Source organism: Meles meles, chromosome 9 (assembly GCF_922984935.1).
Source record: "Meles meles chromosome 9, mMelMel3.1 paternal haplotype, whole genome shotgun sequence".
Lineage (NCBI taxonomy): Eukaryota > Metazoa > Chordata > Mammalia > Carnivora > Mustelidae > Meles > Meles meles.
The window spans coordinates 24210284-24229418 of NC_060074.1; the positions used below are offsets into that span (position 1 = coordinate 24210284).

Consider the following 19135-nt stretch of genomic DNA (forward strand, 5'->3'; position numbering starts at 1 on the left):
TATCCAAGATCTGTAAAGAACTCCTCAAACTCAACACACACAAAACAGATAATCACATCAAAAAATGGGCAGAAGACATGAACAGACACTTCTCCAATGAAGACATACAAATGGCTAACAGACACATGAAAAAATGTTCATCATCATTAGCCATCAGGGAGATTCAAATCAAAACCACATTGAGATACCACCTTATACCAGTTAGAACGGCCAAAATCAACAAGATAGTAAACAACAAGTGTTGGAGAAGATGTGGAGAAAGGGAACCCTCTTACACTGTTGGTGGCAATGCAAGTCGGTGCAGCCACCTTGGAAAACAGTGTGGAGATTCTTTAAGAAATTAAAAATAGAGCTACCCTATGACCCTGCAGTTGTATCTCAAAATTTTAAAGAAAATTAAAAAAAACCAAACACCTATACATATATATATACATATATATACATATATATACACAAAAAATAAGGTTAAATACAATGAGGGGATAAAACATGAGTATAACAATGAAAATTTAAGATGTTTTTTAAAAAGATATTGATAAAATAGTTAAACATTAAAAGAGGAAAGAGGAAAAGTTTAAAAAAGAATAAGAAAAAATAAAATTAAAACAAATTTTCTTTGATAGACTAAAGGAGCATGGGAAAAAAGCCATGAATTCTATGTGTTGCTTTCCCCTAGCTCTGGACTTCTGCAGTTCTCATTGATTGGTGAACTTGATTTTGTCTGGATATTCTTGCTGGTCTTCTGGGGGATGGGCCTGTTGCCGTGATTCTCAAATGTCTTTACCCGAGGCAGAATTGCACCAGCCTTGCCAGTGGCCAGACTAGGTAATATGCTGAGGTTCACTCTCTGTAGCTTTTGTTCCCTGAACGCTTTCCATAGAGCTTTGGAGGATGAGAATGAAAATGGCAGCCTCTCAACAGCTGGCTCCATAGGATCCAGAGATTTGGGCCTCACTCCTCAGTGTGCCCTCAGAGAAAAGTAGTCAGTCCATCCTGCCTGTCTGGTCTCTGGTTGCACTCCGTGCTCACCCAGCCTTGACTGAGTGTTGCTATCTCTGGTTCATGGCTCCATTTGGAGTCTCCAAACCCAGCAGGTTTCTGCTGGTCACTCCCATGCCGCTCCTCTTGGACGAGGAAGGAGGGTGTTTCTCCATATCTGCCACTTGTGGGGTCCTTGCTGGGGCAGTGTCCCGACTGTGCCTTGGATCATGGTTTAAGGTAATGCCAAGCTGAGAGCTCACTCCTGAGCTCTGTCTCCATAGCTGGCTTTCCTACTCTGATACCTGGCAGCTTTGCCACACTTACATGCCCCTGGTCTTTCTGTGGCTTTGCAGGTCCTGAGACCACACTCTCCCTGTGAGGGCTCTACCCTTGCTTAGCCTCTGGAGTGACGTGCTTCAGTGGAGCAGACTTCTAGCAATTCTGATTTTGTGCTCTGCTGCTCTTTCATTTGCCAGGAGCCAGCCCCTCCCTCTGCGGTTTATCTTCCCATATGTTGCCTCGGATTCACTTCTCCACATATTCTACCTTCCGGAAAGTGGTCAATTTTCTGTTCCCAGAATTGCAGCTGTTCTCATCCTCTATCTCCTATTGAGTTTGTAGGTGTTCAGAATGGTTTGATAACTATCTGACTGAACTCCTGGGATATAATGATATCTCATTCTCCTACTCCTCCCCCATCCTGCTTCCTCCCGATCTCCCTTCACCACTCTTAAGCACTTTTTTTTTTTATTACATTTCTATTTTCAATGTTTGTTTTATTTCAGTGATGCTCTGAGAAGTCACTTTTTTTAAAAATTCGCTTTAGAGAAGTGGGAGAGGGGCAAAGGGAAAGGGAGAGGGAGAATCTCAAGTAGCAACCCCACTGAGCATGGAGCTCTACATGAGGTTCAGTCTCACAACCCAAAGACCACAGCCTGAGCCAAAATCACAAGTTGAATGCTCAACCAACTGAACCACCCAGACACCCCTCTTAGAAGTCACTTCTAACCAAAACTTTTGGGTATATACTTGAAGCAATAAGAAGTATTTTATAATTTTTTCCTAATCATCACTTCTTTAAAAACCTCTTAATGAACATTTAGCTCACTATCTTTCTCTTTAAACATATAGATCTCTCTAATATCTTGAAAGAAGAAAGGTTAGAATTTAGAATTTTTTAGTGGTACTCAGTTTCTATATAAAAGTGAAAGTATACTGTGAGATGACAAAAATCTAAAAGAAGTATGTATTTTCAAATTCTTTTCATAAGTAATGATATAGCAACTTTCAAATTTATTTAAATCTTATAGAAAAACCTAGTTTATTTTGCAAAATTACTGAAAATGTTGTAAATTCTGAGCTATAGTCCTAAGATTGAAAATATATATAATTTGTATGTGTGTGTGTATAAAGTTACATTTTATCTGTTTTTGGATCATGAGTCTCTAATTCAGGAGGCATTCTAAAAAGTAAATGTATGTATTTTCTAGGTCAGCTTGCTGAGAGAATCTAGAAGTAATGACACTCCAGTAGCAAATGAGTATACCTGGTGCACTGATATCTGTTTCTAATACCATTCTCTAATAAAAGGAAGCTAGGGATCCTTGGAGAAATGGCTGATTATAGGCTGGGCGGGGAAGATACAAAATGAACCTGGAACATTTGTCCCATCTTGTTACACTAGAATGTTAGGAGATACTCAGAAAGTAAGAGAGAGAGAAGGAAAGAGAAAGGAAGGAAGGAAAGAAGGAAGGAAGGGAGGGAAGAAGGTAAAAGGCGGGGGGGAAGGGACTGAAGAAAATGTTAGGGTATATCAAGGGACAAAGGAACTGTGCGGGCGCTTCCTAAGTGGACCAACAACCAAATTTTGTTTGGATGTTGAGACTGACTGTGCTATACATACAGCAAGAAGGTATGCAAACATCTACGTTATATAATTGAACTCTGAGGGGAGAGCAGCACAAGCCTTACATGAAGGCCTGAAATGTCTTGAGAGAACTAAGAAGGAGACTGGCTTATGGTGTTTGTTGTATTTAGGGTTTAGGAGAAGGATGAGAGTTCCTGTATGGGAGAAGAGGCTTATATGGTTTGAATCTCCCACCAGTGGCAAAGAAGGGAGCAATCTAGTCTTTCCTATTAGCCTAGTCCTAAGGGAAGTAGGAAGTTAAGGCTTAAAAACAGTTTGCATTAAACATCAAAAAATGGAGTCATACTTATTATAGGAATCATCTTGAAAGAGCTCCCAGTGGTCACATTTTGAACAATTTGAGCAACAAAATAAGTAATACAGTATGGGATTATAACCCAGAGTATAAAATAAATATCTATGAGTTCATACCGATATAAATAAATGGATGAGTATATAAATGGTGAAAAATAAAGATATTTCTCTCAAAAAAGAATCTCAAATGATATATGTAGACAATCTTTCCCTCAAGGAAGTGGAGCTTAACACCCCAGCTGTTCACTGTTGGCTAAACTAAATGACTTGCTTCCACAAGTACAGTGAAAATGGGGGAAAGACTAATTTTATATAGAGAAACCTGGCAAATATTACTTCAGGAAGGTGATCAGGATTAACATCATCAATCTTTAATCACGTTGATATATTCTTGATGAGCTATTAATGACACTCCTACTTTGTGCTCTTCCTCCTCAAAACGGTAACTCCTATCTAATCATGAGAAAACATGAGACAAACCCAAATGTATGGACATACTCCAAAATATTATCTGACCAATACTCAAAATTGTCAAGGTCATCAAAATGAGGGAAAGTCCAAGAAACTGTCCCAATCCAGAAGAAGCTAAGAAGACATGATGACTCTGATAAGTTCTTGATAGATTTTAGATACTACTTTCTGATAAGACGTTTTAAATATCTTTTTCCATTTTGTCAGTTGTCTTTTGGTTTTGTCAGCTCTTTCCTTTGCTGTGCAAAAGCTTTTTATCTTGATGAATTCCCAGTAGTTCATTTTTGCCTTCCCCCCCTTGCTTTCATGTCTTACAAGAAGTTGATGCAGCTGAGGTCGAAGAGTTTGCTGCCTGTGTGCTCCTCAAGGATTTTGATGGATTCCTGTCTCACATTGAGGTCATCTTTCATCCATTTTGCGTCTGTTTTTGAGTATGGTGTAAGGAAATGGTCCAGTTCCATTCTTCTGCATGGGACTGTCCAATTTCCCCAATACCATTTGTTGAAGGGACTATCTTTTTTTCTATTGTATATTCTCTCCTGCTTTGTTGAAGATTAGCCAACCATAGAGTTGAGGGTCCATTTCTGGGTTTTCTATTCTGTTCAATGATATGTGTCTGTTTGTGTGCCAGTACCATACTGTCTTGAGGATTACATCTTTTTAATAGAGCCTCAAGTCCAGAATTGTGATGCTACAACAGAGGAGCATAGGGGAAAGGAGGGGAAAAATAAAATGAGACAAAATCAGAAAGGGAGACAAATCATAAGAGGAAACAAACTGAGGGCTGCTGGAGGGGAGAGGGGGTGAGGTATGGGATAATCGGGTGATGGACATTAAGGAGGGCACATGATATAATGAGCACTGAGTATTATATACAACTGATGAATCACTGAACTCTATCTCTGAAATGAATAATACACTATAGGTTAATTAATTGAATTTAAATAAAATAATAATAAAAGAAGACAAGATGACTAAATGTACGATATCTTGGATGTGATCTTAGAACAGAAAAAGGATATTAGAAAAATCCTGGGGAGCCTGGGTAACTCAGTCAGTTAAGGGTCTGACTCTTGATTTTGACTCAGGCTATAATCTCAAGGTGGTGAGATAGAGCCCTGCATGATATTATGTCAATGCTCAGCACCAAGTCTGATTGTCCATCTCCCTCTCCCTGCTTGTACTCTTTCTCTCTCTCTTCAATAAGTAAATAAAATTAAAAGAAAAACCTTAATGAAATTAGAATGCAATATGGACATTGTTAATAATAATTATCAATATTGTCTCATTGTGTCAAACACATTATGGTAATGCATGATGTTAACAATGGGAATAAGGTGCTGGTGTACATTTCAGCTTTTATGTAAATCTTATACTATTCTAAATAAGTATATTTAAAACTTTCATAATCCATTTGGCATCCAAGAATAGATATACATTTTTTACTTTTTTTTTCCAGCCAGGCATTTCATGAGCACTAATCTATAGGTTACAATTTATTATCTGCTATTTTCTATTAATAAAGGAATATTACTACTCAGTGATAGTAGGAAAAATGTGTGTATCTGTATATAATGAAACAGATGGTTTTTGTGTTGGTATAATCACATACAGTGAGGATTGCTCCTCAATCCTTGAGGAGCACACTTAAAGAGAGAACTCTTTAAGGTTGAGTTTTTAATTCAAGCCTATTTTTCAGGAAATATAGGTAAATTATATGCCACCAAACTAACAAATGTTCTTAATTATAAAACATGTTTAATAAAACAAGGAGTGTCTGTGGGCGGAAAATGAACTAAGAGTTTCAGGAAAAACAAGTCTCTTCATATTTTACTTCCCAGCTAATACTTTCCTCATCTTTTATAAATAGAAAGATGAATTAAGTTGTTGTGAAGTAATTTCAACAGAGGAGAAACTTCTCTCAAAGTAGAGTACTGAATAATTATCATTCAAAGTGTACAATAAGTATTCTTGATTCAGGAAATGATGCTGTGAAATAAATGTTTCAGATGTTTATTTATAATGGATTCCTAATAATCACCCATGGAATTGGATTTAAACTTAAAATTACGTTTTATTTTTGTTGCAATTCATGTTTCAAAAATTTTTTAATATATAGGAATTAATCCTAGAGGTTAATATTTTTATATCTTGCAGTTGATATTTAAACATTGCATTTTGTTTTGTCCTTTTTGGGTCATTTTGTATATAACCTTATATCTTTTGATTTTATTTTTTAGATTTCTGGGCTTCAAGCAACACTGAAGCATATGGAAATAGGGCATAATTACCATGCTTCTGAAATTAGAGGTAAAAGTAAAATGTGGTAAAACTAATTTAATATTTGTTGGTGATTTTTAAATCTTTTCAGTGCTCCAAATGTTAGAGATACTTAAAAGTGAATAAACAATCTGGTAACTATTTCATAAATTAAAATGTTAATGAAAAGATCAAGGGGAGTATAGATACAGTACTGTATAGATTAATTTTAATATGAGTAAATTATAATGGGAGGACTTCTGTTTCTGGCTATGTTGGAGTATGTGGTACCAGACTAACCTTCATTCAGTAAGAAAAATCTCTATAAACTGTCAATAAGGCAGCTACTTTTAGGCATTGGAAAATAGCACAAGTCACAGAAGGCAAGTGACAGAAGGAAAATTTTAAAGTTGAGATCCACCATCACCATGGCTTTGTGTCTGTGAAAATTTCCAAACCAAATTCCATGGAAATGGAGGTCAAGAAGAGCATGCTAGTCCTGATGAACTGAAAAGGCAAAGATCATAGTTGATGGTTGTCAAAGCGACTAAAATCTGTCGGAAAGTGCACCAGGTAAAAGGGGGTTGCAATGAGCAGTTGTCCAGGTTGTGAGGAAGTTTACTATGAATCCTTAGTTGGTAGCCAGGCTATACATGTAGACCACAAAACATTTACTAGAAAGAGAAGATTTTATAGGGTTCAGAGGCGAACGGGGATACTAGAAATCAGAGATGGGAGACATTGGAGTTCTGTCCATGACTGGAATGGAGAGACCTCATTAACATCTTGGTAACATGTATTAACATTTAATATAATCATATTAACATAATGCTTGTCCTGCCCTATAAAACCAAAAAACAAAGTTTACATAGAATTTCTAGGGAAGGGGGCACCTGGGTGGCTCAGTGGGTTAAAGCCTCTGCCTTTGGCTCAGGTCATGATCTCATGGTCCTGGGATGGGGCCCCACATCAGGCTCTCTGCTCAGCAGGGAGCCTGCTTCCCTCCCCCTCTCTGCCTGTCTCTCTGCCTACTTGTGATCTCTCTGTGTTTGTCAAATAAATAAATAAAATCTTAAAAAAAAAAAAGAATTTCTAGGGAAGACAAATTGGAGTTTGAATCTTGCCAAGTTAGAGTGCCTTGGGAAAAATTTAGGGCTTTGGATGGATCCACTTTAACAAAGCATAAAATTAAGCCTAGAATTTCAAGGTGATCATCAAAAAAATTAAACTGCCTGCTAGAATAAAAATCAATATCCTGTAAAGGAAGGCAGTTGGCCAGAGTCTTTATAATCTATTATCTATACTGCATAGTATGTAATTAAAATTTTCTGTACATGTTACAGAAACAGGAAAAGGTGACCCACAATCAAGATAAAAATCAGTAAATGGAAAAAATATAAAAAAGAAAGAAAAATATATATATTTAGATAAACTTTCAGAAAGTGGTTTTTTGCAAACGACGTATCAGGTAAAGGGCTAGTATCCAAAATCTATAAGGAACTTAGCAAACTCAACACCCAAAGAACAAACAATCCAATCAAGAAATGGGCAGAGGTCATGAACAGACATTTCTGCAAAGAAGACATCCAGATGGCCAACAGACATATGAAAAAGTGCTCCACGTCACTCGGCATCAGGGAAATACAAATCAAAACCACAATGAGATACCACCTCACACCAGTCAGAATGGCTAAAATTAACAAGTCAGAAAATGACAGATGCTGGCGAGGATGCGGAGAAAGGGGAACCCTCCTCCACTGTTGGTGGGAATGCAAGCTGGTGCAACCACTCTGGAAAACAGCATGGAGGTTCCTCAAAATGTTGAAAATAGAACTACCCTATGACCCAGCAATTGCACTACTGGGTATTTACCCTAAAGATACAGACGTAGTGATCCGAAGGGGCACGTGTACCCGAATGTTTATAGCAGCAATGTCTACAATAGGCAAACTATGGAAAGAACCTAGATGTCCATCAACAGATGAATGGATAAAGAAGATGTGGTACATATACACAATGGAATACTATGCAGCCATCAAAAGAAATGAAATCTTGCCATTTGCGACGACGTGGATGGAACTAGAGCGTATCATGCTTAGTGAAATAAGTCAATCGGAGAAAGACAACTATCATATGATCTCCCTGATATGAGGACATGGAGAAGCAACATGGGGGGTTAGGGGGATAGGAGAAGAATAAATGGAATAAGATGGGATTGGGAGGGAGACAAACCATAAATGACTCTTAATCTCACAAAACAAACTGGGGGTTGCTGGGGGGAGGTGGGGTTGGGAGAGGGGGAGGGAGTTATGGACATTGGGGAGGGTATGTGCTATGGTGAGTGCTGTGAAGTGTGTAAACCTGACGAATCACAGACCTGTACCCCTGGGGATAAAAATACATTATATGTTTATATAAAAAAAAAAATTGGAAGGGGAGGTGAACCATAAGAGACTATGGACTTTGAAAAACAACCTGAGGGTTTTGAAGGGTCAGGGGTGGGAGGTTGGGGGAACCAGGTGTTGAGTAATAGGGAGGGCACGTTTTGCATGGAGCACTGGGTGTTGTGCAAAAACAATGAATACTGTTACGCTGAAAAAAAAAAAAATCAGTAAATGGAAACCTACACTGAGATGGCCCAGGTGTTGAATTTAGCAGATAAAAATGCCAGAACAGCTATTTTGAATATGACCAAGGATTTAAAGAAAAATATGACATTAATTAAGGAGATAGGGAATCTTAGCAGATACACAGAAACAAAAAAAGGAAGTTGAAATCCTATTACTGAGAAATATGGTAGCTAGCTTAAATGAAAATTTTATAGTTCAGAACAGATTGGAGATGGCAGAAATGTCAGTGAATTTAAGAGACATCAATTAAAATATAGTCTGAAGAAGAAATGAGAAAAGCAAGATCTGTGATGTTTTGAAGTGGCTTTTGGTCAAAAGGAATAAATTTCAACACAACACAAAGAAATAAATTCTTTTAATTACATAATCCCAAATACCTGAATAAAATGAATTCCTTAAATTCCTTAAATTATTCAGATTTTATGATTTTTATAAACATGCATTCTAATGTTAGATATAGGACTTGCTGTACCTTTCCCAAGCTTCTGGTTTTAGCATTTGGCTGTGTCATGTCAGACTGTCTCATCTCCCTGATTGTCTGATCAACTTGGAACCTTACTTAGCCAAGAACTCTGATTTGAAGAGAAGTTGATTTATTGGTGAACTGTTTGTCTCTCATAAATACTGTCATCCTTCATGATATGAATTAACTCCCCCTCCATTTGCTTATTTTAGTTTAATTTTTTAAAACTCTGTCAACCTGTCATTCATCCGAAAGTCTATCCATTTATTTTAGGCAGAGGTTGGTATGGCAGTAGATATTCTTAAAATTTAATATTATTCACTCTGTACTTAGGGAACAATGAGTTGATCATCCTTTACTCTGAATTTTGGGAAAAAGGCAAATTAATTGTTATTCAATCCAAATTTAGGGATAAGACAAAAATTGAACTGATTTGGAGTAATCAAGTAATTGTCAATATACCATATTTTTTATTATCAAAGTGATATGCCTATTTTAGAAATTTTTGAAATGATAAACTTTATTTTTAAAATTACCCATAATTGTACTACCCAGAGAGAATATTATTAATACTATAGTACTGAACTTTCTCACCTGAAAAACGTTTTTAATTCTACATTTATTCTTGTATGGTATGTAGAATAATAGAAAAATTCCTAGGAGAAAGTATGAAATAGTGAATTATTATTGATTTGTCAAAATTATTGAATTGTCAAAATTTGACAATTTTGTACTCTTTTTCTTTGTTGTTATGAAATATAATATATACCAAATATTTACAAGAAACTCTACAGAAACACTTTAATATTATGTACTTTGAGATAAAGTATTGGAAAATATTCAACACTTATCACCAAAACATGAGAATAAACATTGCAGAATACATGTGGAATTTGCAGAGAAATAACACTTTTCAATTATTTCTTTTTTTTTAAAATTATTTGTTTATTTATTTGACAGAGAGATCACAAGAGGCAGAGAGGCAGGCAGAGAGAGAGGAGGAAGCAGGCTCCCTGCAGAGCAGAGAGCCCGATGCAGGGCTCGATCCCAGGACCCTGAGATCATGACCTGAGCCGAAGGCAGCGGCTTAATCCACTGAGTCACCCAGGTGCCCCTTCAATTATTTCTTGATGTAGCAAGTGCAAACATGATTTCCATTCTCCATCAGATGTTTTTGTACAAATTACTTAATTTCAAATATGTTTATGAATTGCTGATTTTGATATGTTTGTGTTATTAACTTATATTACTTTGCTTTCTTACAAGGTCACAGTTTGAATGCAATAATTCCTATTTCCAAAACAGGTTTAAAAGATATGTATAATTGTATTTTAATATATCTTATAACTTATGATAGGAGATTTTGAATTCAGGATGAACAGCTAGAAATTGGAAGTGTTAGATGAAGTGAAAAACAACTGTGAAAGCTGACTTCAGATGTTCATACAGAAAAAAGATGTCATATGGAGTAAAGCAAAGTATTCCATAAAGTTTTTAGCTTAATAAATTGCTGCTTTTAAAGTTGGCATTTGTTGCTGCTCAGAATTGCATTATAAGATACCAATTTCATATGACTATATGGAATATATGGCCTAGGTTAGAAAATAAAATTAAAGTAAAAATAAAGTAAATTTAAAGAAAAACTTCTTCCCCTTTACCTCTATTTGCCTTTTTCTGAATTACAATTAGATATGTGCTTGATTTCCTCATTGTAACTTACATGTGATCTAATCTCTTAGATATTTTCTGTTTTGCCCTCTGGGCCAAATTGTGGATAATCTCTTCAAAACCTTTTTCAATTAAATAATTCTCTTTTCAGCTGGGTTAATCTTCAAGAGAGTTAGTGACTGGCACAATGTAGGTGCTTATGTATTTATTTTATTAAATCAATATATTCATGCATTTAAAACTTTATTTTTATTTTTTTTATTATGTTCAGTTAACCAACATATAGTAATCATTAGTTTTTGATGTAGTTTTCAGTGATTCATGAGTTGCTCATAACACCCAGTGCTCACGCCCATCACTCAGTTGCCCCATCGCCTCTCCCTTGCCCCATCCTCAACCCTCAATTTGTTTCTCTGGAGTCAAGAGTCTCTCATGGTTTGACTCCCTCTCTGATTTCTTCCCATTCAGTTTTCCCTCCCTTCCCCTATTGTCTTCTAGATTTGCACAGTTTTGATGTTTAATGAAGGGCCTGAACATATTCAATTAACATTGATTCAATGAGTGTGTACATATATAAGGAATTGTTAAAGGATGAAATATAGCACTGCAGGTACAATAGACAAAATTTCTATAAATGCAAAAGTGTTTATTTGATGTTTGCTTCTTTTCTTTTAAAAAATTGTACTTTCTTTAAGATGTTGATTGTGCCCAAATAAAACCTGGGAAACTGCACAGCACCAATCAATAATATAGGCCTGTCATTAATAAGCATTAGGTGTGATAAAAATAAAGATACTATGATAGAGACATGGAATTCACTAGGATATTACTAAACATTAAGAAGCACTATATGGAATTTGAGAATTATATGCACTTAACCATGAATGTCATACAGACTTTAATGTCTGAGCCTCTTATTTGTTCTATAAATCTTTATGCAAGTGAAAGTGATGGTTATCTGATGGAGAATGGAAATCATGTTTGTACTTGCTACATCAAGAAACAATTGAAAAGTGTTATTTCTCTGCTAATTCCACATGTATTCTGCAATGTTTATTCTCATGTTTTGGTTATAAGTGTTGAATATTTTCCAAAACATTATTAAGTGTGAACTTTTGTAATTTCATTTTGTTGTGCGAAAACTACATATACTTATAAACAAAGGCTTTCTTAGTTTTCGACTTTGATTTGTTATCCTTAACATTTTGTTTGTTTGCTTCTTGATTTTTATTTCTTTTCTGAAGTGGTGCTTAGTCATGTTTTGCATGCTCCTGAAACTTGCTCATGTTCTTATTTTAGAGCTATCTGCTGGAATCCTGGGTTTCTCTACTGCTTTCTCATTGCTTCCCCTATAGATATTATTATATATTTTTCCCATATATAAAGGAGAACAAAAGGTAGTGACCTTGATGGAGTTATCGACAGGATTTTATGAAATTATACATGCAAATTGTTTAAAGCAGTGGCTGTTATGTAGTAAAAAAATCAATGAGGCATAAATGCTAATTATTATTTTAAATTATCAGTATCAGGATGTCACTGTTGGTTGTTGAAAAGGAGATGATAATAAGAGAGAACTGGTAGTAAAAGTTTTTCCTTAATGGAAGTGAAAATTTTTCTTAAATTAAAATGTAATTGTTGCCTTTCCCCCACACTTTGACTTCCCAGATGCTGTGGGGCTCTAACTTTTAGCACCATTCAGGGAGGATAGGTAGTCTGGACACCCAAGTGTTTGAAGTCTTCTAAGTACTTTCATGTAGAACTGTGTTATTCAATATTCTGTTTTAGTGTTATTGTCAGGGCTGTTTTGGAGATTTTCTCCTATGTCCAAAACTGGTACTGAATAGGAAAAGTCAGATTGGTAAGAATCTAAATGCCAGCTATATGCTTCCTTGCTTTTATTACCTTGGAATTCTTTGAGAATGTGGACTCATCAGAAATTTTTGTGTTTATCTTTTCTTTATTACAAATCTAGTGTTATATTTAGAACATTTAGTTATTTCTTTTATTTCAGAGTTAATCATTATAATTTTAGTAGTAATTTGCAATTAGTTTCCTGTTGAGAAATAAAAGAGGAAATTATGTATACCTCGGTAGGTATATGTATGTGGAAGGATGTGTAAAAGAAAGACTTTCCCTGTCACTTTTATTTTTCCCTCAGGTGGTTTTAGTAGGATTCTTTATGTCCAGGAGAATTTGGAGACTAATGTTACAACCCATTGGAGTATTACCTAATGTTTTCCTTTCTGCTTTTCTTAACATTAGGAACCATAAAGAATAATATTTTATTAATACAATATTCTTTTAAAAATCCATTATTTATTATCCAGTTCAACTTGGGAAGTTTTGTTATTGCTTATCATTCTCTCCTTGACCCTTTTCAACTTTACTTGTATACACATTAAGCCTCATGACAGGAATTGGATATAATGTAATGCAAGATTGGCTGCTGTGATCTCTAACTGGTTCATCATGCCATTTCACTGACCTTGCAATAATGACACCCTGAATTTTAGGGAAATAAAATTGATACCTCACTTAAAACATTTTGTCGTATGTTAATATTATTAGTTTAATACTTTAAAAATACATGTATCATTATGACTTTGGCTTTCATATGTTTGGCTAAAGTTATATTTATTGTGGAGAAATAGTATAGATACTAAGAATAAATTGTATTATCTTGTAGTTCCTAATTCTGAAAAAGAAAATGCACCAGAAGGTCCTACTCAGAAAGGTCTTCGTGAAGCCAGGGAGAAAACCAAATGTAAAACAAGGATAAAAGATAATAAAAAGGTATGACTTTTTGTTCTTATTTCCATTAATTCATGCTTAACTCTCAGATATGCAGATCCATGAATTCATATGGTAACATTTTATTGGAAGAGGAATTTGGAGGTTTTATTTTCCAAGCCCTTGGTTTATAGATAAACATGGAGGTCCTCAAATGTTGACTGATATGTGGGGGACATATTCTTATTGGTGGCAGAGACAACGTAGCGAATCAGTCTGCTACCTCCCCCAACTTAATCACAGGCATGTGTGCTCACCTACTCAGTTCTCTGCTTGCTCTTTCTGAAAAAAGTAACTCCCACATCATCCCTTTCTTTTTTCAGAGTATAACTTTAAACTTTTCTTAGTTTTCTTTAAAAGTAGAATGGGAAGAATTATGGCCCACTTAAGAATCTCCTTATATCTGAGTACCTTTGCTTTGCAATCAGGCTGATATTTAAATACTTACATAATGATGAAAGAAAATGTGGTATTAAAATGTGTGGTCAGAGATCAAAAATGAGGAAGGGGAAAAAGCACATAAAACTGTAAGAGGTTTAATTTCTTATTATGAAATTTGTATGAATGTCTGTCTATCTGAGGTAATGAATTTTCTTACAAAGTACGTGGTGTTACCTTTAAGTTCTAAAATAGCTGATATTTATTTACAAATGAAAATACTTAAAATTATAATATTTAGTAGTAGTAATTCTATAAGAACAGTAGATTTTTATGAATTAAAATATGTAATAAACCTTTTATTTAGCTAATAATATCAATAAAGTTTTTTCTTCAAAGGTATGTATTAGAATCCAGTATTATACATTATATTGAATAAACTACAGACTAAACAATTTTAGGTTATACTTAGGCTTTGGCAATTACTTTGTAATATTCAGATTAGTATTTTACTCTTCCTCTATTATCATTATTAACTTAGGATTTATAGTGTTTGGGGTTGATCTTTTTTTGTCAGCCTGCCTCTAGCTTCCCTGTGCCAATGGTCTCCCATCAGGATGGATCTTCTGTTCTTGCCCCCTTAAAGCTTTCCCACTCCTCTGTTTCTGAGTCTCTGCCGAATGCAAGCAGTGGTTGTGGCTCACTCTCTTGCTATCAGCAAGTAGTTCTTGTTCTTATTTGGGAATAGAGGAGCATATAAATCACCCCAAATAAAGAAAAAAAATCAGAGTTAAGGATTTTCTCTGTGATGGTGGCAATTGTCATTAGGAACATTTTCATCTTCTTATGGCATAGGTATTCTCTTTAAGTAGCAAGTCATTCTTAGTAATGATTTGTTGCTTCATTCATTAAGTGCTTACGGCTCATAAGACTTTACATTAGTAATGCAAAGTTGGCTTTTTGTGTGGCAAAAAGCTACTAAAATATAGGATAAACATATTTAATATTTATGCGTAGTATTTTTTTCAGTGCTTTAAAATATTTAACATAATACCTACAACATGATAGAAAAATTTGGGCCTTACAAAAGTAATTAAGTACAGAATAAAGTGAATTCTTCCCCTCTTACCAAGTAGTCATTTTTATTAATGTTTCTCTTTTAATTTTTTTCCCTGCGAGTTTGTACACTTTGACTGACATCTCCCCAATATCCCCATCCTCCAGATCCTGGTAATCACCATTCTACTCTTTGCTTCTATGAGTTTTTGCTTTTTTGATTCACATATATAAATGCTATCATATAGTATTTATTTTTCTCTGACTTGTTTCATTTAGCATGATATTCTCAAAGCCCATCAGTGTTGTCACAAATGGCAGAATGTCCTCTCTCACAGTTGAATGCTAATCCATTGTGTGTGTGTGTGTATAGCTAATCCATTGTGTGTGTCTCTGTGTGTGTGTGTATACATATCACATCTTGTTTATTCATTCATCCATTGACATATGGGTAGTTAGTTTCTATGTTTTGGCTATTATAAATAATGCTGTAATCAAAAGGGAATGCAGATATCTTTTGGAGATCTTGTTTTCATTTCCTTTTGATATATATTCAGAAATGGAATTGCTGGATCATATAATAGTGCTATTTTTATTTTTTTGAGGAACTCTTATACTATTTTCTGTAGTGGTTGTACCAGATTACATTCCCATCAACAGTGCACAAGGGTTCCCTTTTCTCCACATCCTTACTGACAGTTGTTATGTATTGTCTTTTTGATAATAGCCATTGTAACAGGTGTGAGAGGATATTGCATTATGGTTTTGATCTCCATTTTCCTGATGATTAATGATAAGAATCTTTACATGTACCTGATGGCTATTTGTATGTATTCTTTGGGAAATATTTATTTCATTCCTTTGCCCATATTTTAATTGGATTATATATTTTTTGTGTTACTGAGCTGTGTGACTTCTTTATATATTTAGATATTTATCCTTTATTAGTAGGTGGCTTGCAAATATTTTCTTCTATTCAATATGTCACCTTTTCATTTTGTTGATTGTTTCCTTTGCTGCACAGAGGCTTTTTTGGATATAATCTCATTTGATTATTGCTTTCATTTCTTGTGCTTTTGGTATCATATCCAAAAAATCATTGACAAGACCAGGATCAAGAAGTGTTTTTCTTATGTTTTCTTTAGGAGTTTTATGCTGTCAGGTCTGATGGTTAATCAGTTTTGAGTTAGTTTTTGTGACTGGTGTAAGATAGGTATACAGTTTAATTTTTCTGTATGTGATTATCCAGTTTTCTTAATACCATTTATTAAACAGACTGTGCTTTCCCTATTGGAATTTCTTGGCTCCCTTGTCAAATGCTAGATGATCATGTATCTGGGAGTTTATTTTTGCACTCTCTATTCTGTTCCTTTGGTCTGTGTGTTTGTTTTTATGTCAGTACTATACTGTTTTGATTACTGTAGCTTTGTAGTATAGTTTGAAAATCAAAAGTGTGATACTGCCTCCAGCTTTGTTCTTTTTTCTTGGGATTGCTTTGGCTATTTGGGGTGTTTTGCAGTTTTATACAAATTTTAGGATTAAAAAATTTTTTTTCATTAACATATAATGTATTATTTGCCCCAGGGGTACAGGTCTGTGGATAGTCAGGCTTACACACTTTACAGCACTCACCATATCACATACTCTCCCCAATGTCCATAACCCAACCACCCTCTCCATACCCCTGCTCCCCACACAACCCTCAGTTTGTTTTGTGAGATTAAGAGTCCCTTATGGTTTGTCTCCCACCCAATCCCATCTTGTTTCATTTTCTCCTTTGCTGCCTTCTAAGCCCCCCACTCTGCCTCTCAAATTCCTCATATCAGGGAAATCATATGATAATTGTCTTTTTTCTGATTGACTTATTTCACACCATAATATCCTCTGGTTCCATCCATGTCATTGTAAATCACAAGATTTCATTTCTTTTGATGGCTGCATAGTATTCCATTCTATGTATATATATACCACATCTTCTTTATCCATTCATCTGTTGATGGACATCTAGGTTCTTTTCATAGTTTGGGTATTGTGGATATTGCTGCTATAAACCCTAGGATGCACATGCCCCTTCGGATCACTACATTTGCATCTTTAGGATTAATACCCAGTAGTGCGATTGCTGGGTCACAGGGTAGCTCTATTTTCAACTTTTTGAGGAACCTCCATGCTGTTTTCCAGAGTGGCTGCACCAGCTTGCATGCCCACCAACATTGTAAGATGGTTTCTCTTTCTTCTCATCCTCTCCAACATCTGTCATTTCCTGACTTGTTAATTCTAGCCATTCTGTGTGTGAGGTGATATCTCATTGTGATATTGATCTGTATTTCCCTGATGCTGAGTGATGTTGAGCATTTTTTCATGTGTCTGTTGGCCATCTGTATGTCTTCTTTGCACAAGTGTCTGTTCACGGCTTCTGCCCTTTTCTTGATTGGATTATTGGTTCTTTGGGGGTTGAGCTTGGTAAGCTTTTTACAGACATTGGATATTAGCCCTTTATCTGACATTTCATTTGCAAATATCTTCTCCCATTCTGTCAGTTGTCTTTTGGTTTTGTTGACTGTTTCCTTTTCTGTACAAAAGCTTTTGATCTTGATGAAGTCCCAATAGTTCATTTTTGGCCTTGCATCCCTTGCCTTTGGTGATGTTTCTTGGAAGAAGTTGCTGAGGCTAAGGTCGAAAAGGTTGCTGCCTGTGTTCTCCTCAAGGATTTTGATGGATTCCCATCTCACGTTGAGGTCTTTCATCCATTTTGAGTCTATTTTTGTGTGTGGTGTAAGGAAATGGTAAGGTTTCATTCTTCTGCATGGGGCTATCTAATTTTCCCAACACCATTTGTTGAAGAGACAGTCTTTTTTCCTTTGGGCAATATTTCCTGCTTTGTCGAAGATCAGTTGACCATAGCATTGAGGGACCATTTCTGGACTCTCTGTTCTGTTCTGTTGATCTATGTGTCTGTTTTTATGCCAGTACCATACTGTCTTGATGATGACAGCTTTGTAATAGAGGTTGAAGTCTGGAATTGTGATGCCATCAACTTTGGCTTTCTTTTTCAACATTCTTCTGGCTATTCAGGGTTCCATATAAATTTTAGGATTATTTACTCCATTTCTTTGAAGAAAATTGACAGTATTTTGATAAGGATTGCATTAAATGTGTAGATTATTTTAGGTAGCATAGAGATTTTCACAATATTTGTTCTTCCACTCCTTGAGCATGGAACGCTTTTCCATTTCTCTGTGTCTTCCTCAATTTCTTTCATGAGTACTTTATAGTTTTCTGAGAACAGATTTTTTGGTTCTTTGGTTAGGTTTATTCCTTGGTATCTTATGGTTTTGGGTGCAATTGTAAATGGGATCGACTCCTTCATTTCTCTTTCTTCTGTGTTGTTGTTGGTGTATAAAAATGCAACTGATTCCTGTGCGTTGATTTTATATCCTAATACTTTATGGAATTCCTGTATGAGTTCTAGCAGTTTTGGAGTGGAGTCTTTGGGTTTCCCACATAAAGTATCATATGTGTAGAAGAATGAAACTTGACCTTGCTCTTATACCATACACAAAGATAAATTCTGCTCTGATTTTTATTAGTTCTCTTCTCCTGCTGGGTTTAGCCTTTCTTTCCTGTTTTTTCTTCAGGTCCGTTAGGTGTTGGGTTAGGTTGCTTACATGAGACCTTTCTTGTTTCTTGAGCAAGGCTTGTATTGCTATATACTTTCCTCTGAGGACCGCCTTTGCTGTGTCCCAAAGATTTTGAACAGTTGTGTTTTCATTTTCATTTGTTTCCATGAATTTTTTTCAATTCTTTAATTTCCTGGTTGACCCATTCATTGTTTAGTAGGATGCTCTTTAGCCTCCATGTATTTGAGTTCTTTCCAGTTTTCCTCTTGTGATTGAGTTCTAGTTTCAGAATGTTGTGGTCTGAAAATATGCAGGCAATGATCCCAAGCTTTGGTACTGGTTGAGACCTGATCAGTGACCCAGGATGTGATCTATTCTGGAGAATGTTCCATGTGGGCTAGAGAAGAATGTGCATTCTGTTGCTTTGGGATGGAATGTTCTGAATATACCTGTGATGTCCATCTGCTCCAGTGTGTCATTTAAAGCCTTTATTTCCTTGCTGATCTTTGGCTTAGGTGTCCTCTCCATTTTAGTGAGGGGATGTTAAAGTCCCCTACTAGTATTGTATTATTGTTGATGTGTTTCTTTGATTTTG

At 35.5% G+C, this 19135-nt stretch overlaps 1 protein-coding gene across 1 annotated transcript in view; it reads left to right on the forward strand.

Moving 5' to 3' along the window:
- SPAG16 (sperm associated antigen 16) overlaps nt 1-19135 on the forward strand; it is a 1085475-nt gene that overhangs the window by 56269 nt on the left and 1010071 nt on the right. Inside the window, exons 8-9 of the mRNA XM_046019197.1 lie at nt 5914-5983; nt 13383-13489. Of these exons, the coding sequence (XP_045875153.1) occupies nt 5914-5983; nt 13383-13489 (177 nt within the window). The remainder of the gene's footprint in view (nt 1-5913; nt 5984-13382; nt 13490-19135) is intronic.